A 19,805-nucleotide genomic window follows, 5' to 3' on the forward strand; every position below is an offset into this window, starting at 1 on the left:
CTCTTTCAAGAGTGTAGGTCTCAGTGTCATGGGTATGATTACCCGTAAACCCCATAACACACAGTCGGCTTCCACTGTGAGCTCGTCACCCCTGTTCCAGTATGGCTTTAATTCTTCATCTGCTACATGTTTAGGCCATCCTGTCTGTATAAAAAGCCTAACTTTTGTGAGCACCCTGTCTTTATCTGTTTGGATTTTAATATCTTTGGCTGAGACTGGCATTGCTTCTAACCAAGACACTCTGTACTCTGGGTTACTCGTTGGTGCTTCTCCCTGTACTGGGAGCCTGGACAGACCATCTGCATTTGCATGCTGTAAGGAGGGTTTGTAGACTATGTCATACTGATAGGCAGAGAGGAGTAATGCCCATCTCTGCAGGCGGGCAGCGGCTAATGCTGGCACCCCTGTTGTTGGCCCTAGAATCTTTACTAAAGGCTTATGATCCGTCACTAATATGAATTTCCTTCCATATACTAAATTTTTGTATCCCAAAAATGATGCCTATTGCTTCTTTCTCAATTTGAGAGTAGTTGATCTCAGTCTTGCTAAGCGTGCGTGAGGCATATGCGATTGGACGTTCACTACCATCTGCCATTCTATGTGCTATCACTGCTCCTAACCCATAGGCACTTGCATCACACGCTAGTAATAGTGGTAGCTGGGGGTCAAAGTGAGTCAGCACTGTATCTGATGTTAACTGGCTCTTGGCCTTCTCAAAGGCTTCATGGCACTTAGTAGACCATACCCATGGCTTGTCTTTCTGTAACAACTCAGTCATAGGCTTTATGATAGTGGATAAGTTGTCCATAAACTTCCCATAATATGTCAGTAGGGCTAAGAATTCTCTCAGTTCTGTGACATTCTTTGGGGTGGGAGCATTTGCTATGGCTGTTACCTTCTCTTCTATGGGGTGTAACCCTTCCTTGTCTATTTTGTGCCCTAAATATGTAACACTTGGCTGGAAGAAGGCACGCTTGTCTTTGTTCACCCTTACACCTCTATCTTTTAACCACTCCAGCACTCGTTCTAGATTTTCTCAGTGTTCGCCTTTTGTTGTCCCTGTGATGAGTATATCATCTGAATAGCACACCACCCTTGGCAGCCCCTGTAATACCTGATCCATGATGCGTTGGAATATTGCTGGAGAGCTTGCTACTCCATATGGCAACCTGTTTAGACGATACAGCCCCTTAGGCGTGTTTATAGTTGGGTACTGCTTGGATTCATCATCCAGCTCTACTTGCTCATATGCTTGTGTGAGGTCTAACTTGGTGAAATACCTGCCACCTGCTAGTTTAGCAAACAGGTCTTGTGTCTTTGGCAGAGGATATTTGTCTACCTCTAGCCATGGGTTTATTGTCACTTTATAAGCCCCGCATATTCTGACTTCTCCATTTGTTTTGGGGATACATACTATGGGAGTAGCCCATTCACTATATTCTACCGGGGTCCATACTCCTTTTTCTTGCAGTCTGTCTAGCTGCCGTTCTACTGCTGTAGTCAGTGCATAAGGCTCTGATCTTGTTATGCTCGCGCACCAGAACCTGACCCGTGTGGCGAAACCCAAGACAGACAGACACGAGATGACTTCAAAATCTACAGAGGGAGGTTTTATTATGGGAGGGAAATGTATGGTGAAAAAAAGGCGTTCTGTTAGTGGGATGTGTGAATAAACTATGTGTGGTGTCCCGTGGTTTGCGTGTATAACTATGTGTGAGTGTTTTTAGCCAATGTGTGGTGCGGTATGTAAATGACCAGGAGGTGTTGAAGAAATGTGCGTGCACCTGGCGAGAAAGTCCAGTCCGTGATCCAAGAGGGGTTGTCCGAGAAAGTCCAGGTCCGAGATCCGGGAAGTCGAGTCCGAAAGGAGGGGTCCAGATAGAGGGACAAGGGGGGAGATCGCAGGAGAGGTCCGGGGAGAAACGTGAAGGTCGCTGGGGACGAGGGAGACGCGGGGAGCCGTGGAAGTCGCGGAGGGAGAGTCGCAGGGTTCAGTACGTCGAAGCACTGAGAGGCGTTCTGGGAGGCTTCTTGTAGAAGGCTGCCTGATGGCAAACACCTGGTGCAGTGCAGCGCTCGTCTCCTCAGAGCGCGAGCCGAGCGCTCGGATGTTTCCGGCACGTCCGAGCTGGGGGAGTGGCTTGAACGTGTCGGGGAAGCAGCTCGGGGCGGTGTAACCACAACAGATCTTGCTTTGCAAAACTTGGGCGTGGCGTCGCTAACCACCTGTAACCTTGCTTTTACTCCTGAAATGACCCCCCTGTCTCTCTCAAACACCTGGAAGTATTTCTGATACATCTCAGTCAGTGGATCTACTACCCCCGGTACATGGTTCACTCTAGACCAGTCTAACTTTAAGAACTGGATCCAGTTTCTACCCATCAGTGTTGGCCCATGTCCCTTACACACTAACAAAGATAGCTGTTCTGTTTGCTCCCCACACTGTACTTTCACTTGGAATTTACCCAACAATGGAATCGGCTCTGAAGAATAAGTTTTTAAACTTACATCACATGGCATTAGTTGACACTTGCTAAACCTCTGTCTGTACAGTTTCTCATTTATGATACTCATGGCTGCGCCTGTATCTACCTCCATTTTGATCTTTACACCATTACATCTCACCATAACCATAAATGGTCTGACATATTCATTATCATTTTTAGGCCTACCGGTAACGGAAAACAACCCCAAGTCTTTTTCAGTTCCTGTTACCTCGATGATGGTCAGCTTGTGGGTTTTGTTGGAGGCCCTGTAGTCCTCATCATCAGTCTCTTCCTCCGATGCACTTTGCTGCTCGTGGGGAGACTCCTCCCTGGTGATGTAGCGAGTCTGCCTCTCTGCAGGAGTGGCCCTCCGGCTCGTCCTAGGTCCCCGTCTGGAGCTGCCGCCGTGGTTGGCCGTCTCCGACTCCGATGATGCAGTGGACCTGCACGCCCTCTCCAAATGGCCCTTCCGGTTGCAGGCTCTGCACTGGAACTCTTTGTACCTGCATGTCGCTGCTTGATGTCCCTCTCCGAGGCACCGGTAGCACGCCGTGTCCCTGGCGCCCTTTTTCCTGTCGTGTGCCGCGTTTCCGCGCGCACTGGCGCTCCCTTCGTAGCTGCTGGCTCTCACGATGTCTGTTCTCAGCGGAGCTTGCTGGAACGCTCTAAGACTCGTGAATGTGCACTCAAAATTGTTCACCGTGTCCATCATTTTAGCCCAGTTTAGCTCTTGTCCATAAGCAGCACTCAACAGCTTAGTTCTCAGCTCTTTACTACTGATACCATATACTAGCTGATCTCTCAGTTGTTCTTCTGGCGTCGCGCCAAATGCGCAAGAGGCTGCTAACCCTTTTAGCGCGGCAACATACTCGGCTAGAGACTCACCACTTTGTTGCTTGCGGGCACGGAAGCTATAACGTTCGCTCAGGACATTCTTCTTCGGCACATAAAAGTCCCTCAATGCTTTAAAAATACCAGCTAATGGCGTTTCCGATGGCTTCTTTGGCGCTACCAAGTCAGTCAGTAAAGCGAAAGTCTTTGCACCCACCACGGATAGGAGCACAGCCCGTTGCTTCCCCTCCTCAACCCCGTTGGCTTGGATAAACTGTGCAGAACGATCCTCGTCCGTGCTGAAGCTTCCGTTAGCCTCGTTGAAGCACAAACCCGACTCACTGCTCAGCACAGCCCTGTCGTGACTGACGTTGCTAGTTGCTCCGGTTAGCTCTCTCTTCTCTCACACCTTTTCCTCCGTCTCAGAAGAAAACGTTTTCGTGGAATAAAAACGAATCCCCCTCGTCGCCAGTGTTGTGTTCTTATGGACAAAGTACCCGGAGATGAAATTATGTAAAGGAGCTTTTATTCATATCTCTCGGCTGCACATGGCCACCTGACTGTCAAGGCATTGGAGAGCGCAGTTCTGGGATTTGGCGCTTTTGCACCTAATATCTATATCCTTTCTGGGCGGGGTTACATCCGGTCAAGAACATGTGAACAATAAGTAGTTCCGTATCCACAGTGAATGATAGAACATTTATCAATACGCCACAGTTATACTTATCTGTTGTGTTAACTTCTTATTATCTACCTGGTTTGTTTGGAGGCTCTGCTGTCTGATACAGTGCTGCTTGTTTTTTACTGTGTTCTGTAAGGTGCCAACAGATAAAATGTTTTGTTATTATCATCACCATTATTTATTTATTTATTTATTTATTTATTTATTTATTTGTTTGTTTATTTATTAATTAGTTTTTATCAGCAAAACTATTTGACAAAACTCACGCTGGATACCCTTCCTGACACAACCAGTAACCCTCTGGACGGGGGCACAGGTAAAGCACAGGATGGCGCCACATATACAAATAACCTCCCTGAAATCAGTTGCTATTGTCTAACATTCCTGATTGTTGTGTCCAGAGATGAACTTAATCCCAAATCAAGTATTGTCTGAGAAGATCTGTGCACCAATAAGAAACAAACAGGCGAGAACAAGACTGGGTGCTAACTGAAGCTACAGTCTACTACTACTACTACTACTACTACTGCTACTACTGCTACTACTACTACTGCTACTACTACTACTACCACTACTGCTACTACTACTACTACTACTACTACCACTACTGCTACTACTACCACTACTGCTACTACTACTACTACTACTACTACTGCTTCTACTACTACTACTACTACTACTGCTGCTGCTACTACTACTGCTACTACTACTACTACTACTACTACTGCTGCTACTACTACTACTACTACTACTACTACTACTACTGCTGCTAATACTACTGCTACTACTTCCGGCTGCTCCTGTTAGGGGTCGTCACTGCGGATCATCCATTTCAGCCTAAGCCTAAGACAGTCTAAGTCTAAGACAGTCTAAGTCAGTCTAAGTCTAAGACTGCCTAAGTCTAAGTCAGTCTAAGTCTAAGTCAGTCTAAGTCTAAGACAGTCTAAGTCTAAGACAGCCTAAGTCTAAGACAGGGGCATGGACACACGTGCTGTTGCATCATGGTACTTTTTTGTTTCTAAACTGTGTTGAAACAGTTAAGTTGTGTTCCACTTGATGTCTGACGTCAGAAATTCTAGCTGGTTGGTCACAAAAAGAAGTGCTGCACCTCCCAGTGGCCAGACTGGAAATAACAGGGGACAAATATGGACACCCACAAGAGACTGACGTTAATATGGCTGGCATTATGTCAGTAATATTTGGCAATGTATACTGGCCCATTACCAAAGAAATGTATCAGCTGTGTTGTAAATTAATATTTCAAACTTGTGTTTGGCCATTTAACACACAGTTTTTATTTTTCATAAAGTTTGAGGCCATTCAATGTTGAAAATCAAAATGATATGTATTTAAGAGAAGACATTGTGAATAATGCTGTGTACTATTATGCTATACAGCCTTGCTGAGCTCTAATAAGTGCATCTTGGTGACCTACAGACTGAAAAGAAACGCTCTGAGTTTCACACTTCACCTTAAAGGACCAGACGACCCCACTTTTCCAGTAAGAAGTTGAAATGTTGGACTTTCCAGCACATCCGGGACACATAAGTGCATAGTGTAGTGTATGTTTTTGTGCTCGCATTAAAATGTGTACTCACAACTCTTTTAACAGAGATATATTCCACATGCATCTTTGAAAAATGTAGAAAACACCAAGGTCATGTCCACCATGACCCTCCAATCGCAGGAAGCAAGGCTTGACTCACACGTTTCACACACAATGATTTGTGAGGCAAGCAACATGTTCTGCTGCCAGGGACAAAAGCATCGCATCACAGAGCGACTGTCCACCTGAGCCATAACCACTCTCTCTTTGCTCAGACAGACAGGAAGTACAGAGGCAAACAGGACTTGAACTTCCTTCATCTGCTACACAGAGGAAGAGAGTTCATGTCGCTCCTTAATCTGCTGTAGTTCCATTGCTGTTTGCTTTCTGCTAGTTTGGTGAGATAAGACATCACTGGTGCCAAAGTCTCTCTCCTGGTGTCTTCCTGTTCCCTCCTCTCATCTGTCTTAAAAGAGTCATCAATCCACCCTCACCCCCCACCCCCCCATATGTGTCGTATTCTCACCCCTCTGATCAGAGGAAGATGAGGTTTTCCGCAGCAGGAAGAGAGCTGGGTTTATTCTCCATGGTTACGCTGCTGCATCGAGGGCTGTTGAGAAGGACATGTCTGTGTGTGGGTGGTTTGGTTAAGGTGGAGGTTGGAGGGATGGGGTAGGGCTTGGAAGTTTGGTTGGAAGGTGTCCTACCGATGATTTAGTGACACCTCAAGGAAAAAATATTCCCCGTGATAACAATCTAACTGATAAACGATGGTTGGGGGAAACAATACAAATACTATGACTTGTGTAATGATGGCTTGGCTAACACAACACTGGCAGGCCTCATATCCACCAGCCTTTTCACTACTTCTCACTACTAACTAACACAGACCTTCTTCTTTTTGGTCCCCGCAGGACAAGAGAGGCAACACTTCTAGTCAAGGCTGTGATGACAAGTGCATCCCCATGAAATACAGATACTTTTGGTTGTTTTACACCAGGCTGGGAGGGTCACAAGCAAAGATGAGGGGTCAAGGTGAGTCTGGGAGCGGGTGAAGACCGAGACAGCAAGGCAAAAAGTGAGAAAGAGACGTGACGGTAATGAAAGAGAGGAGGAGAAAAAGAGCAGTCGACAGCGTGAGGACAGAAAAGTGGAAACTCCAGAAAAAGGAAGATAAAGTGAAAAGTGAGCTGGAGACAGAAAGACACCCCCCCCCCCTTAGTCAGCGTAGTGCATGATGGCCTCAACGTAGCTTCCTGGAAACAGGCCTGTGGTGGCGTTCATCACACCTTCATACCAGCCATCCTCGTTTTTCTTGATCACACAGATAATGGCTCCTCTTGGAAGGACAACTCGTCCTCCTGATCAGCCATGTAGTCATAGATGGCCACCACTAGAGGGAGACAAACACGCAGTTAAGCACGCTGCTGGTTAACAGTAAACCAACACTAACATTAACAACTTGTAGTACAAGTAATATTCACAGTGCTTATAAAACCACTATTATTACTAATTATTAGTACTATTAAAGCTAAGTACTACAAACACAGCTATCACTGCTCCTACGAGAGACACTACCATTATAACTACTGCTGTGACCACTACTCCCACTAATAAAGAAAATAGACTGTGATAATAATCACATCTTTAGGTCTGTTACTACTAGTTCTACTGTGGTTACTATTACCACCACCAACACTGCCACTACTATATTTATTAACAACAACAATAATGAGAAAAAACACAATAATAACAATTCCATGTCTTTTGTGCTGGATAAGATCTAATCTCGTAATGATGACATGGTGTTGACATATTGGCTGCTTTAAGCATCGAAATTGCGATGATCATCTTCTTTTGTTCTTTACTCTCATCCCAGCTGTTGTCTCGCTTGGTCCATATGTTGTGCTGATGGTTAGCATCTGGTTTTAGAATCAGTCTCTTCGTAAATCCTCTACCTTTCTCAAGGTAGGTTGTTGGAGCCCAGGGAGGGTCCTCCTCTGTACAGGGGTCATTGTACTCAACTAAAGCGGACTCCTCCTCTTCCTCACCTTCCTCTAATGGCTGATCACGGGGCCAGACCTCATCAGGCCCTGGTTGGCCCTCAACAGCTGAGGAAGGGGAAGAGGATCATGTGAGACTGGGGAAATGGGTAGGGAGGGAGGGAGGAGGTTATTATATAGCTGGAGATTCAGATCGTACGACAGTGGCACTCAACCATGTGTGATGAAGAACTGTGTGTACACAGGTTTTCTTTCAGACCAACACTACAGCTGCTGAGCTCACTGACCATTCCTCCTGTGTTTGGCTGAAGGTGTGTGGTCAGTGAACTCATCTGAAGTACAGTACACTCCAGACGTCTCTCTCCCCAGCAACGCCCTCCAGCTCCTCCTGTGGTTTCCAAGGCGATCCCAGGCCAGATTGGACATGTAGTCCCTCCAGCGAGATCTGGGTCTAACCCGGTATCTCCTCCCAGTTGGCCGTACCCAGTAAACCTCCAAAGGAAGGCGCCCAGGAGGCATCCTAATCAGATGCCTGAACCACCTCCACTGGCTCATTTCGACGCGAAGGAGCAGCGGCTCTACTCTGAGCTCCCTCCGGATGTCCGAGCTCCTCACCCTATCTCTAAGGCTGAGCCCAGACACCATACGGAGGAAACTCATTTCAGCTCATGACCATAGGTGAGGGTTGGAACGAAGATTGACTGGTAAATTGAGAGCTTTGCCTTCCGGCTCAGCTCCTTCTTCACCAAAACGGTTCGGTACGACTTCCGCATTACTGCTGATGCTGCATCAATCTGCCTGTCAATCTCCCGCTCCATGCTACCCTCACTCGTGAACAAGACCCCGAGATACTTGAACCCTTTCACTTGAGGCAACAACTCATCCACAACCCGCAGGGAGCAATCCACCATTTTCCAGTAGAGGAACATGGCCTCAGACTTGGAGGTGCTGACTCTCATCCCTGCCATTTCACACTCCGCTGCAAACCGCCCCAGTGCTCGCTGGAGGTCACGTTCTGATGAAGCCAACAAAACCACATCATCTGCTAAGAGCAGAGACGCAATTCTGAGGTTTCTAAAACGGACACACTCCTCACCTTGGCTGCGCCTTGAGATCCTGTCCATGAATATCACAAACAGAATCGGAGACAAGGGACAACCTTGGCGGAGTCCGACACCCACTGAAAACGTGTTTGACTTTGTGCCGAGAATGCAGACACAGCTCTCACTTTGGTTATACAAGGACCGGATGGCTTGTAGCAACTGTCCCGGTACCCCATACCCCCAATATTATTATTATTATTATTGTTATTGTTATTATTATTATTATTATTATTATTATTGTTATTATTAATAGTATTATTATTGTTATTGTTATTGGTATTGTTAATTATTTCCAGTGTTTTCTGTTTCCTCTAAAAAACATTTCCCTTGGGATTGAGACTCTTTCTCACTACACATACAACCAAATAGTTTTAACACCAGAAATGTTAAAATTGGACACAACATAAACAAATGATAAAAACCAAAAGAAAAAGAAAAATTCGGTAATTCTAAAATATGACTGCGTTCATTAAACTTTAAATAAATGTCAAGATGATATTTTGAAAAGATATTTGGGCAGCAAATTCTCAATGTTAAGTAAAACTTCTGCTTTCAAAACTGAACAAAATATATTCTAATTTATAACTTTTCAAGGAATTCTTTCAATTTTGAATTTGATCATATGTTTTATAATTACCACTAAATAAAATATATAACTTGATAGAAAAAATATCCACTCGACATGTCAATAGGAGATTATTTTGTACACAAAACCAACGAAAATATTTTAAGTGGCAAATTCTTACTTACATACTTGTTGTGGCAGTTTTATGTTAATTTATTTAAAGAAGGTGGTAATCACACCATTAATGATCATTTGATTTAATTATTGCACCATGTAGGTGAACACATCATTAAACATGTTGGTGCATCAGGTTATATTTGGTTAAAATCATAATTCTTTTACATTGCTCTCAAACAACAAGGCAACATGACTGAAAACTCTGAAATCAGCAGTTTTCTAAACATATTGTGTGAAGCACCGACTTTTATCAATGGATGACCACATTTATTTTGTCCATTTTCTGAGGAGGCTAAACTCTGGTTTCAGAGGTTGGGGGATTCAGTAATTGTTCAAAGTAAATCTCACACTTTCATGTCATGTAGGATTTACTTTCCATTTTATTGAAATGGTACTTTTTGTGTGATCATAGGATGTGAAGCATGTCCTTCAAATAAGAAGTGTCCTCTCTATGCAAATGAGCTTCCTGGTGAGACTGCTGTTAGTAGCAGATGTGTATATCATGTCCTGTGAGGACACACCGTCTTGTGTGTGCTCCAGCCACTTATTACAGTAGTCACCACCACCTTCTGTGACTAATGCCAAGTTAGATGAAGAAGAAATGATCTTGGATTATTGACATGAGAAAGAGTCTAAAAACATTCCTAAAACCATAAGGAGTTGTCTCTTTAATACACCTGTTGTCACGTTGTGGTGTTGTTGACTTTGAGCTCGTACCGTTCACACACATTTATAGAAATACTATTCATGATCCAACTCAAACTGCTCTCGTGGGGACTTCTTTTGTGGACAAATATGAGCTGCCCTATCTACGGTGCCATGAACAAGGATTTGCCCCTTCCTGGTTTCCTCTATTTTGGCATATTTGTCAAACTTATTTGATTCAGATCTTCATACAAAATGTAATAGGACGAAGAGAACCCGAGTAAACACACAATCCAGTTGTTAAATGCTCATTTTATCTATTTAAGGAGAACGGTTATCCAACACCAACTGACCCTGTGGGAACAAGTAATTGCCCCCTTAGTTGCTCCATCAACCAACGAAGCAAATGTAATGGATCACTGGGTTCAGGTGGAGCAGACACACCCAGGCTTGATGCCTGCAGCCCTGTTGAGGCTAAACACCACTTATATAAAACCTGACCATCAATGTGACGTAGCTACAAGGTGTCACCAGGCAGCACACTATGCTGCTATCAGAAGAACCTCCAGAAGAGGAGAGAAACAAAGTGGTGAGGTATCTCAGTCTGGAAAGGGCTACAAAGCCATCTGCAAGTCTCTGGGACTCCAGAGAACCACAGTGGAGCCATTCTCTCCACATGGAGAGACATTGAACAGTGGTGAATGTGGCCCTGTATGTGTGTGTGCTGACCTATCAAGCTCTGCTTCTAGCTGGCAGTAGACTGCATAGGCTACAATATCCTGCTGCCCACAGCGCCCTCTGGTGGCCATTTTCCATATGGTCTGCCTATATAAGCTGCTCCAACCACCATTTTCCTTTGTCATGTAAGTTTAAAGGCCTGTTATGAATATCACTTGTGTGTGTGTGTGTGTGTGTGTGTGTGTGTGTGTGTGTGTGTGTGTGTGTGTGTGTGTGTGTGTGTGTGTGTGTGTGTGTGTGTGTGTGTGTGTGTGTGTGTGTGTGTGTGTGTGTGTGACTATGTCTGATTCATTGTACTGCTGTAACATGGGTGTTTATGGGCTGCAGCGTTGTCGGGTGCTGTGCTGAACTGTGTCTCCATCTTTTGCCATGTGTGGAGTTCTTGATAGACACATATAAATTGTGCGTCCTGCCTTGCTGTAGTTGTGTCCTGCAGTGTGCCGCCTGCAGAATGCCACTTTTCAAGCCCCCTGAGGGTTTTTAGGCAACTCTCCTTCACATTGTCTTTCCAGTTACACATTGTGTCTTTTTAACATGTGTAAAATAAAGAAACACAGCCCACTGACGTAGAGGACAAGGTCAGGTCCTTCCCCTCCAGGACCGTCTCCGGGCCCGATGGGGCCACAAGACTTCTCTGAGTCACTGCACACCTTACATTGCTGGGTCAAAGAAACACACCATCACACCTGAGGAGAATAAAATGACCCTTTTACCCAGAACCAAGCCCAGCTGTTTGGACAGGCTTATACAGTAGTCCATCACAGCCCTGTAGCCTTTAACATGTCATTAGAAACAGCCCAGCTGATGGGATTATGGCTGTGATTCTTCTTCATTGGTATTATTTTTTGCAGTAGTAATGGATGGAGATACAGCAGATTTAGGCTCCACACCTGTTCTCACTTCATTGCTTTGTCATTGACAAAATGGTCAATTCTGAAGGGTTCAGTGTGTAAAAGTCTTGCAGATACTGAATGATGAAGTTCAGACAACACGTCACTTAATACATTTGGAAATCCTCCAAATCATTTGGGTACTGTCCTTAAAGAGACCTTTCTGTCCAGTCCTGTTGTGATATGCATTGTTCCACATGTTGTCAAGCCGTCATGGCACGCTGTAGCAAAACACTGCACAGTACTAAATATATATATATATATATATATATATATATATATATATATATATATATATATATATATACACTGCTCAAAAAAATAAATGGAACACATAAGCAATGCAATGTAGCTCCAAGTCAATCACACTTTTGAGATATCAACCTGTCCAGTTAGGAAGCAACACTGGTTTGTGAATCAATTTCACCTTTTGGTAAATTGTCTAATTTCCACCAGGTGGAAATTAGACAATTTGCAAGACAACCCCTATAGAAGGAATGGATTTGCAGGTGGTGGCCACAGACCATTTGCCTGTCCTCATCTTTTTCTGGCCGATCTTTGGTTAGTTTTTCATGTTGCTAGTGCCCTCACCACTAGAGGTGGCATGAGGCGGTATCTGCAACCTACAGAAGTTGCTCAGGTAGTGCAGCTCATCCAGGATGGCACATCAATGCGTGCTGTGGCAAGAAGATTTGATGTGTCTCCCAGCACAGTGTCCAGAGCACGGAGGAGGTACCAGGAGACAGGCCAGTACACCAGGAGACGTGGAGGGGGCCGCAGGAGGACAACAACCCCGCAGCAGGACCGCTATCTGGTCCTTTGTGCAAGGAGGAACAGGAGGAGCACTGCCGGAGCCCTACAAAACGACCTTCAACAGGCCACTAATGTGCAGGTTTCTGCTCAAACAGTGAGAAACAGAATGCATGAGGATGGTATGAGGGCCCGACGTCCACAATTGGGGCCTGTGCTCACAGCCCAACACCGTGCAGCCCGATTGACCTTTGCCAGAGAACATCTTGGTTGGCAGATTCGCCATTGGCGCCCTGTGCTCTTCACAGATGAGAGCAGGTTCACACTGAACACATGTGACAGACGTGAGAGAGTCTGGAGACGCTGTGGAGAACGTTCTGCTGCCTGCAACATCCTCCAGCATGACCGGTTTGGCGGTGGGTCAGTGATGGTCTGGGGAGGCATATCCTTGGAGGGCCGCACAGACCTCTACGTGCTAGCCAGAGGTACCATGACTGCCATTAGGTACCGGGATGAGATCCTCAGACCCATTGTCAGACCATATGCTGGTGCAGTGGGCCCTGGGTTCCTGCTCATGCATGACAATGCTCGTCCTCATGTGGCCAGAGTGTGTCAGCAGTTCCTGTATGTCGAGGGCATTGATGCTCTGGACTGGCCTGCACGTTCCCCAGACCTGAATCCAATCGAGCACCTCTGGGACATCATGTCTCGTACCATCCGCCAACGTGATGTCGCACCACAGACTGTCCAGAAGTTGACCGATGCCCTGATCCAGGTCTGGGAGGAGATCCCTCAGGAGACCATCCGTCGTCTCATCAGGAGCATGCCCAGACGTTGTAGGGAGTGCATACAGGCACGTGGAGGCCACACACACTACTGAGCCTCATTTTGAATCGTCTTGAAGAATTTCCACAGAAGTTGGATCAGCCTATGTTCTCATTTTCCACTTTGATTTTGAGTATGATTCTGAATCCAGACCTTAATGGGCTAATGATTTTGATTTCCATTGATCATTCTTAGGTTATTTTGCTCTAAACACATTCCTCTGTCTAATAAATAAAGATTTTCAGCTGAAATATTTCATTCATCGAGGTCTATATTGTGTTTTTAGGTGTTCCCTTTATTTTTTTGAGCAGTGTACAAGTAGGCTAACCCACCATATACCTTCAACGTACCCAACAATGTCAAGCCTGGTACTACCAACAACCAGGAACAGTCCCCAAAGCCTTGACTGGCACAGGGACCACTCTCCTGGCAGGAAGTCCCTCTCGGTTCAGCGCCGGCGGATCTGGGAGTGACTTCACCCTGACTGTCACAGCAGTCCAGGCTGAGGACGCAGGGATTTCCTACTGTCAGAGTGATATCTGTGTTCATGGCTGAGCAACCACACAGTGATAGAAGGCTGTACAAACATCTGCCATGTAGGCAGGACCACCTAAGGTATAAGACAACTAAGCTGCCTCTTAGACTGTGAAGTCCTACGATTAACAAAGTGCTGCTTGGACACCAGGAGGACAAATCAAATTCTGCTTAGGACCCCAACAAGACTTGAACAGGTCCTGTTCTCAGGTGACATGTCAGTAGCACCATATGAACCCGTTCCTTTTCTTCCATACGTGGTGTCAATTTATGGACCTTTTTTGATCTTCATCTTTGGTATTTCAGACATTTATGACAGATGCATCTTGAAAGGACACAGTTAAAACACAGGGAACTCTACACAGCATTAACAGTTGATGTGTAGGGATTCACACAGGACATCTATTGCCTACAGGGGGCACACTAGAGAGGACCATGCAGTCGGACAAAGGAAAAATAAAAAGTCTGAATGGCCAAGAAAACAGAAATCCCTGTGGAGACTGGATCAACATTTTGGCCACAGGATGTCCATGGTGGACAATATGGCAAGCTGTTCCAGCTTTTAATGTCCTTTATTATCATCACCAATTCATTTTTTTACTTGTTAAAATATCCAATTTTCATATCAGAAAGTGAATTTTAAGTAGTTATAATTCACTTTTAAGTAGTTGAAACACCAGTTGTTGATATAAGAGGTTCAGTTGTTGATGTCAGACATTTCGTTTTTGATATCAACAATTATGTTCCAAATGTTGATATTGCAAAAAAAAATAATATTTCAACGACTGGTACTTAAACTACTTAATATCCCACTAATTTAAATTCCAGTTCTCGCTGAAATGAATGGGGGAAAGTTGTAATCCTCAGTAGTTAGGATTTAATTTGATGTCAAGATTTGAATTGTTGATATGCAAAATTACATTTTAACTAGTTAAAATATCATTTAAAATATAACTTTTGAAAGACAGGATAGTTAAAATATCATCTAGAATATAACTTTTGATAGACAGGATAGTTAAAATATCATTTAGAATATAACTTTTGATAGACAGGATAGTTGATTTAGAATATAACTTTTGATAGACAGGATAGTTAAAATATAATATAGAATATAACTTTTGATTGACAGGATAGTTAAAATATCATTTAGAATATAACTTTTGATAGACAGGATAGTTAAAATATCATTTAAAATATAACTTTTGAAAGACAGGATAGTTAAAATATCATTTAAAATATAACTTTTGATAGACAGGATAGTTAAAATATCATTTAGAATATGACTTTTGATAGACTGGATAGTTAAAATATCATTTAGAATATAACGTTTGACAGACAGGATAGTTAAAATATCATTTAAAATATAACTTTTGATTGACAGGATAGTTAAAATATCATTTAGAATATAACTTTTGATAGACAGGATACTTAAAATAATTAAAATATAATTTTGATAGACAGGATAGTTAAAATATAATTTAGAATATGACTTTTGATAGACAGGATAGTTAAAATATAATTTAGAATATGACTTTTGATAGACAGGATAGTTAAAATATCATTTAGAATATGACTTTTGATAGACAGGATAGTTAATTTAGAATATAACTTTTGATAGACAGGATAGTTAATTTAGAATATAACTTTTGATAGACAGGATGGTTAAAATATCATTTAGAATATAACTTTTGATAGACAGGATAGTTAAAATATATTTTAAAATATAACTTTTTATAGACAGGATAGTTAATTTAGAATATAACTTTTGATAGACAGGATAGTTAAAATATAATATAGAATATAACTTTTGATTGACAGGAAAGTTAAAATATAATTTAGAATATAACTTTTGATAGACAGGATAGTTAAAATATCATTTAAAATATAACTTTTGATAGACAGGATAGTTAAAATATCATTTAGAATATGACTTTTGATAGACAAGATACTTAAAATATAATTTAAAATATAACTTTTGATAGACAGGATAGTTAATTTAGAATATAACTTTTGATAGACAGGATAGTTAAAATATCATTTAAAATATAACTTTTGGAAGACAGGATAGTTAAAATATCATTTAAAATATAACTTTTGATAGACAGGATAGTTAAAATATCATTTAGAATATGACTTTTGATGGACAGGATAGTTAAAATATTATTTAGAATATAACTTTTGATAGACAGGATAGTTAAAATATCATTTAGAATATAACTTTTGATAGACAGGATAGTTAAAATATAATTTAAAATATAACTTTTGATAGACAGGATAGTTAAAATATCATTTAGAATATGACTTTTGATAGACAGGATACTTAAAATATAATTTAAAATATAACTTTTGATAGACAGGATAGTTAATTTAGAATATAACTTTTGATGGACAGGATAGTTAAAATATCATTTATAATATAGCTTTTGATAGACAGGATAGTTAAAATATCACTTAGAATATAAATTTTGATTAACAGGATAGTTAAAATATCATTTAGAATATAACTTTTGATAGACAGGATAGTTAATTTAGAATATAACTTTTGATAGACAGGATAGTTAAAATATAATATAGAATATAACTTTTGATTGACAGGATAGTTAAAATGTCATTTAGAATATAACTTTTGATAGACAGGATAGTTAAAATATCATTTAAAATATAACTTTTGAAAGACAGGATAGTTAAAATATCATTTAAAATATAACTTTTGATAGACAGGATAGTTAAAATATCATTTAGAATATGACTTTTGATGGACAGGATAGTTAAAATATCATTTACAATATAACTTTTGATAGACAGGATACTTAAAATATCATTTAAAATATAACTTTTGATAGACAGGATAGTTAAAATATAATTTAGAATATGACTTTTAATAGACAGGATAGTTAAAATATCATTTAGAATATGACTTTTGATAGACAGGATAGTTAAAATATCATTTAGAATATGACTTTTGATAGACAGGATAGTTAATTTAGAATATAACTTTTGATAGACAGGATAGTTAATTTACAATATAACTTTTGATAGACAGGATAGTTAAAATATCATTTAGAATATAACTTTTGATAGACAGGATAGTTAAAATATCATTTAGAATATAACTTTTGATAGACAGGATACTTAAAATATAATTTAAAATATAACTTTTGATAGACAGGATAGTTAATTTAGAATATAACTTTTGATAGACAGGATAGTTAAAATATCATTTAGAATATGATTTTGATAGACAGGATAGTTAAAATATCATTTAGAATATAACTTTTGATAGACAGGATAGTTAAAATAGAATGTGGATATCATGAGTTTGGTGTTTTACCTGGATACTTGTGATGTACAGTGGGATTATAAGTAGGCTGGTTGTCATCCAGTTTCTGATAAGGAAATGGCTAAGTGGTGGAGCTGGAGTAAAAACAGAGGGTTAAAAGCTAAAACTTCCTGCCATATACACTAATAAGGCTGAGCTGCAGCACGTGAGCGTGTTGAGCAGCAGCCATCGAGGTGTGTCAAGTGGAAAGGAGGTTTTTGTACGGCGTCTTAACCAGGCTCTATCACTGTGGATCACTTTTGGTGGCGGCACTGAGGTCATCGTCTCATGTAAGTGATTTCTCTTGTACATTTGTGTGTCCATAGTCATTTTCTACATTAGCTGCTTCTCACAACGTGTTGCTACGTATGTCGAGTGTTGGTTTGGGAAAACAAAACTAGATTTTGATTTGTTTAATGATTCATTTGGAGTCAGTCGTGACATTTAACAGGACTCCAGGGTGGAAAGGCAATGGCTGAATATTGTAAAGTAGTCCATGTTATTCTAACAACATCAGTATGCCGTAGCATCGTCACATAACTTGACATGACAGCTTTAGTCGACCATTGGTTAAAGCCTGAACAATGCTGTCAGTTTGGAAATCTTACAAGACAAACTGAAATCACAATCTTCAACACTGAGCTATTTATTCGACGTTTGGTCTCTAACCCGTGTATATTTTAGGTGTCTTGTATCAGTAAAAGCTGCAGAAATTGTTGCATGAGGATTGCACCGCAGCAGTGTAAATCAGCTGCAGGTACAACGGTGGTTAAATGAGCTTTACTCACACTGAACATGTTGAATAGAGGCTGCACACAGTGTACAGTCCCATGTAAAGCCGTGTTTAACTTACACATTTATAATCTGCTAAATCACTGGCAGTCTGAGAAATGAGCTCATTCATATTCACTTTATGTGCCACACACATTCATATATGCACACCTGAAAACTGCTTTTAAAACTAATTTTATTGTAAACTTGCAGAATATTTAACTGGTGATTTACAGCCTATGGCATATTGTTTATTTCATCCTTTATTTACTGTTAAGGTTGTAAAAAGTCATGTAAATTGTGAGTATTAGTTTAGTTTGTTGCCTTTAGTTACACACAGACGGGGCACATTGATACACATTTGTGTAAATGTGGCAGTTTAGCAGCATCACTCATTTTCAACTGTGGTCCTGCAGGTACAGTAGAGACGGCAGATTAAAGGAAACACACATAGACTACTGTACAAATAGATTATGGAAAACACACTGCACACATAAAGACATGGAAACAAAGACTACAACATGACACACTGATGCTGCATGTGCTTATTCACACAGCACAGTAGCATTAACATGGTCCTGGTGAGTAGTGGTGGTGCTGCAGTGCTCTCAGTAACACATAGTTCAGCAAGTCGGTGTATTCAGTTGTGTCTCTCTTTACAGCGGGGGTCTCAGTCAAACCCACCCTCTCCCTGCTCCCCCCCTCTTCTGAGGAGTTGTCCAAGGGCTCGGCCACGCTGTCCTGTCTGCTGAGCAGCTACTCCCCAAAAGGAGCGCTGGTGACTTGGCAGAAGGATGGGAGGGAGGTGACGGCGGGCGTCCTGACGGGACAAGAGGTGTGGAGCAGCACTGGGTACAGCCGCAGCAGCATCCTGACCCTCAGCAAAGCCAGCTGGGATGAAGGAGACCTCTACACCTGCTTGGTGGCCCATGGTGGCCGCAGGCAGTCCACCGAGCTCAGGAGGACACAGTGCAGCGGCTAGAGAAACGCCCCCTACTGGCTGGAAGCAACCTTCCCTCAAATGCATGGGGTTATAAAAAGAGATGAATAAAAATGAGGCAGGAATGTGAACACAAAAGCCCCCTTGCAGTTTCTAACATGTGTGTGCTTAGGTGTGTTGTAGTTAAGTGTGTAGGGGTGAGTTTGGGGAGAGGGGCACTTTGGTTAAGTTCATCTGTTGCTTCTACTGTTGGTTTCTGTTGCTGAATGTATTCCTGCTTGCCTGCTGCTCAGAAGTTAATAAAGTTTTTGTCAAATGATCCAGTTTTGTATTTGTTGGTTTGTCGTGAATTTACAAACTGTGGCACCAGCTGAAGCTGAAATAAAAACCCTTTAAATAATTTACAAATCCTGGCCAGCCCACAGCAGGCAGGCCTGTAATGTGGGTTTATAATCTGCTGTAGTAACAAGATAGGGACTCTAACCTGCGCTGTAGAGAGTTCATCCCGGTAATGACAATAAAGTGAGATGAGCTTTTACACTTGTGTCATAGCTGACATGTTTATCCAGAGTGCCTCACTATGAGTACAGCCCTGACCAACTAGTCCCATCAGCATGTGCTCACCATATATACCCACAAGCCCTTGCTGGAGTTGGAAACAAGAGAAGTGCAGCTGCAAAAGTCCTGAAGGGAAGCTAATACTTCAGAGCAGCAGCAGCAGCAGCAGGACTAGGTTGGTCTGGAAAACACAATTAGAAATGGACTGTGGCATTACAGAGCACATATTGTTGACCATGAGCTGAAACAGAAGGGTTAGAAACCTGGTGTAGAGTCCCTCTGAGACGTGGACATGTGTTGACAGGGCTTATTCTGGCCCCAGCAGGGAGCAGTGAAGCTTGACTATGCAAACCACAGGGTGGAGGCAGCACACCACCCATTTGAGGAAGTCCCACAAGTCCTTCCTGTAGTCTACAGCAGAGTTTGAATATGGAGCATGAAA

The 19,805-nt window shown here is 42.1% G+C and overlaps 1 gene segment (V, D, J or C); it reads left to right on the forward strand.

Moving 5' to 3' along the window:
* LOC130120408 (Ig lambda-2 chain C region-like) overlaps window positions 1–19,094 on the forward strand; it is a 32,559-nt gene extending 13,465 nt beyond the window's left edge. Inside the window, 3 exon segments of the C gene segment in view lie at window positions 13,606–13,778; window positions 17,330–17,384; window positions 18,528–19,094. Coding sequence covers window positions 13,606–13,778; window positions 17,330–17,384; window positions 18,528–18,847 — 548 coding nt within the window.
* The last annotated feature ends 711 nt before the right edge of the window (window positions 19,095–19,805 follow it).

Source organism: Lampris incognitus, chromosome 11, assembly GCF_029633865.1.
Source record: "Lampris incognitus isolate fLamInc1 chromosome 11, fLamInc1.hap2, whole genome shotgun sequence".
NCBI lineage: Eukaryota > Metazoa > Chordata > Actinopteri > Lampriformes > Lampridae > Lampris > Lampris incognitus.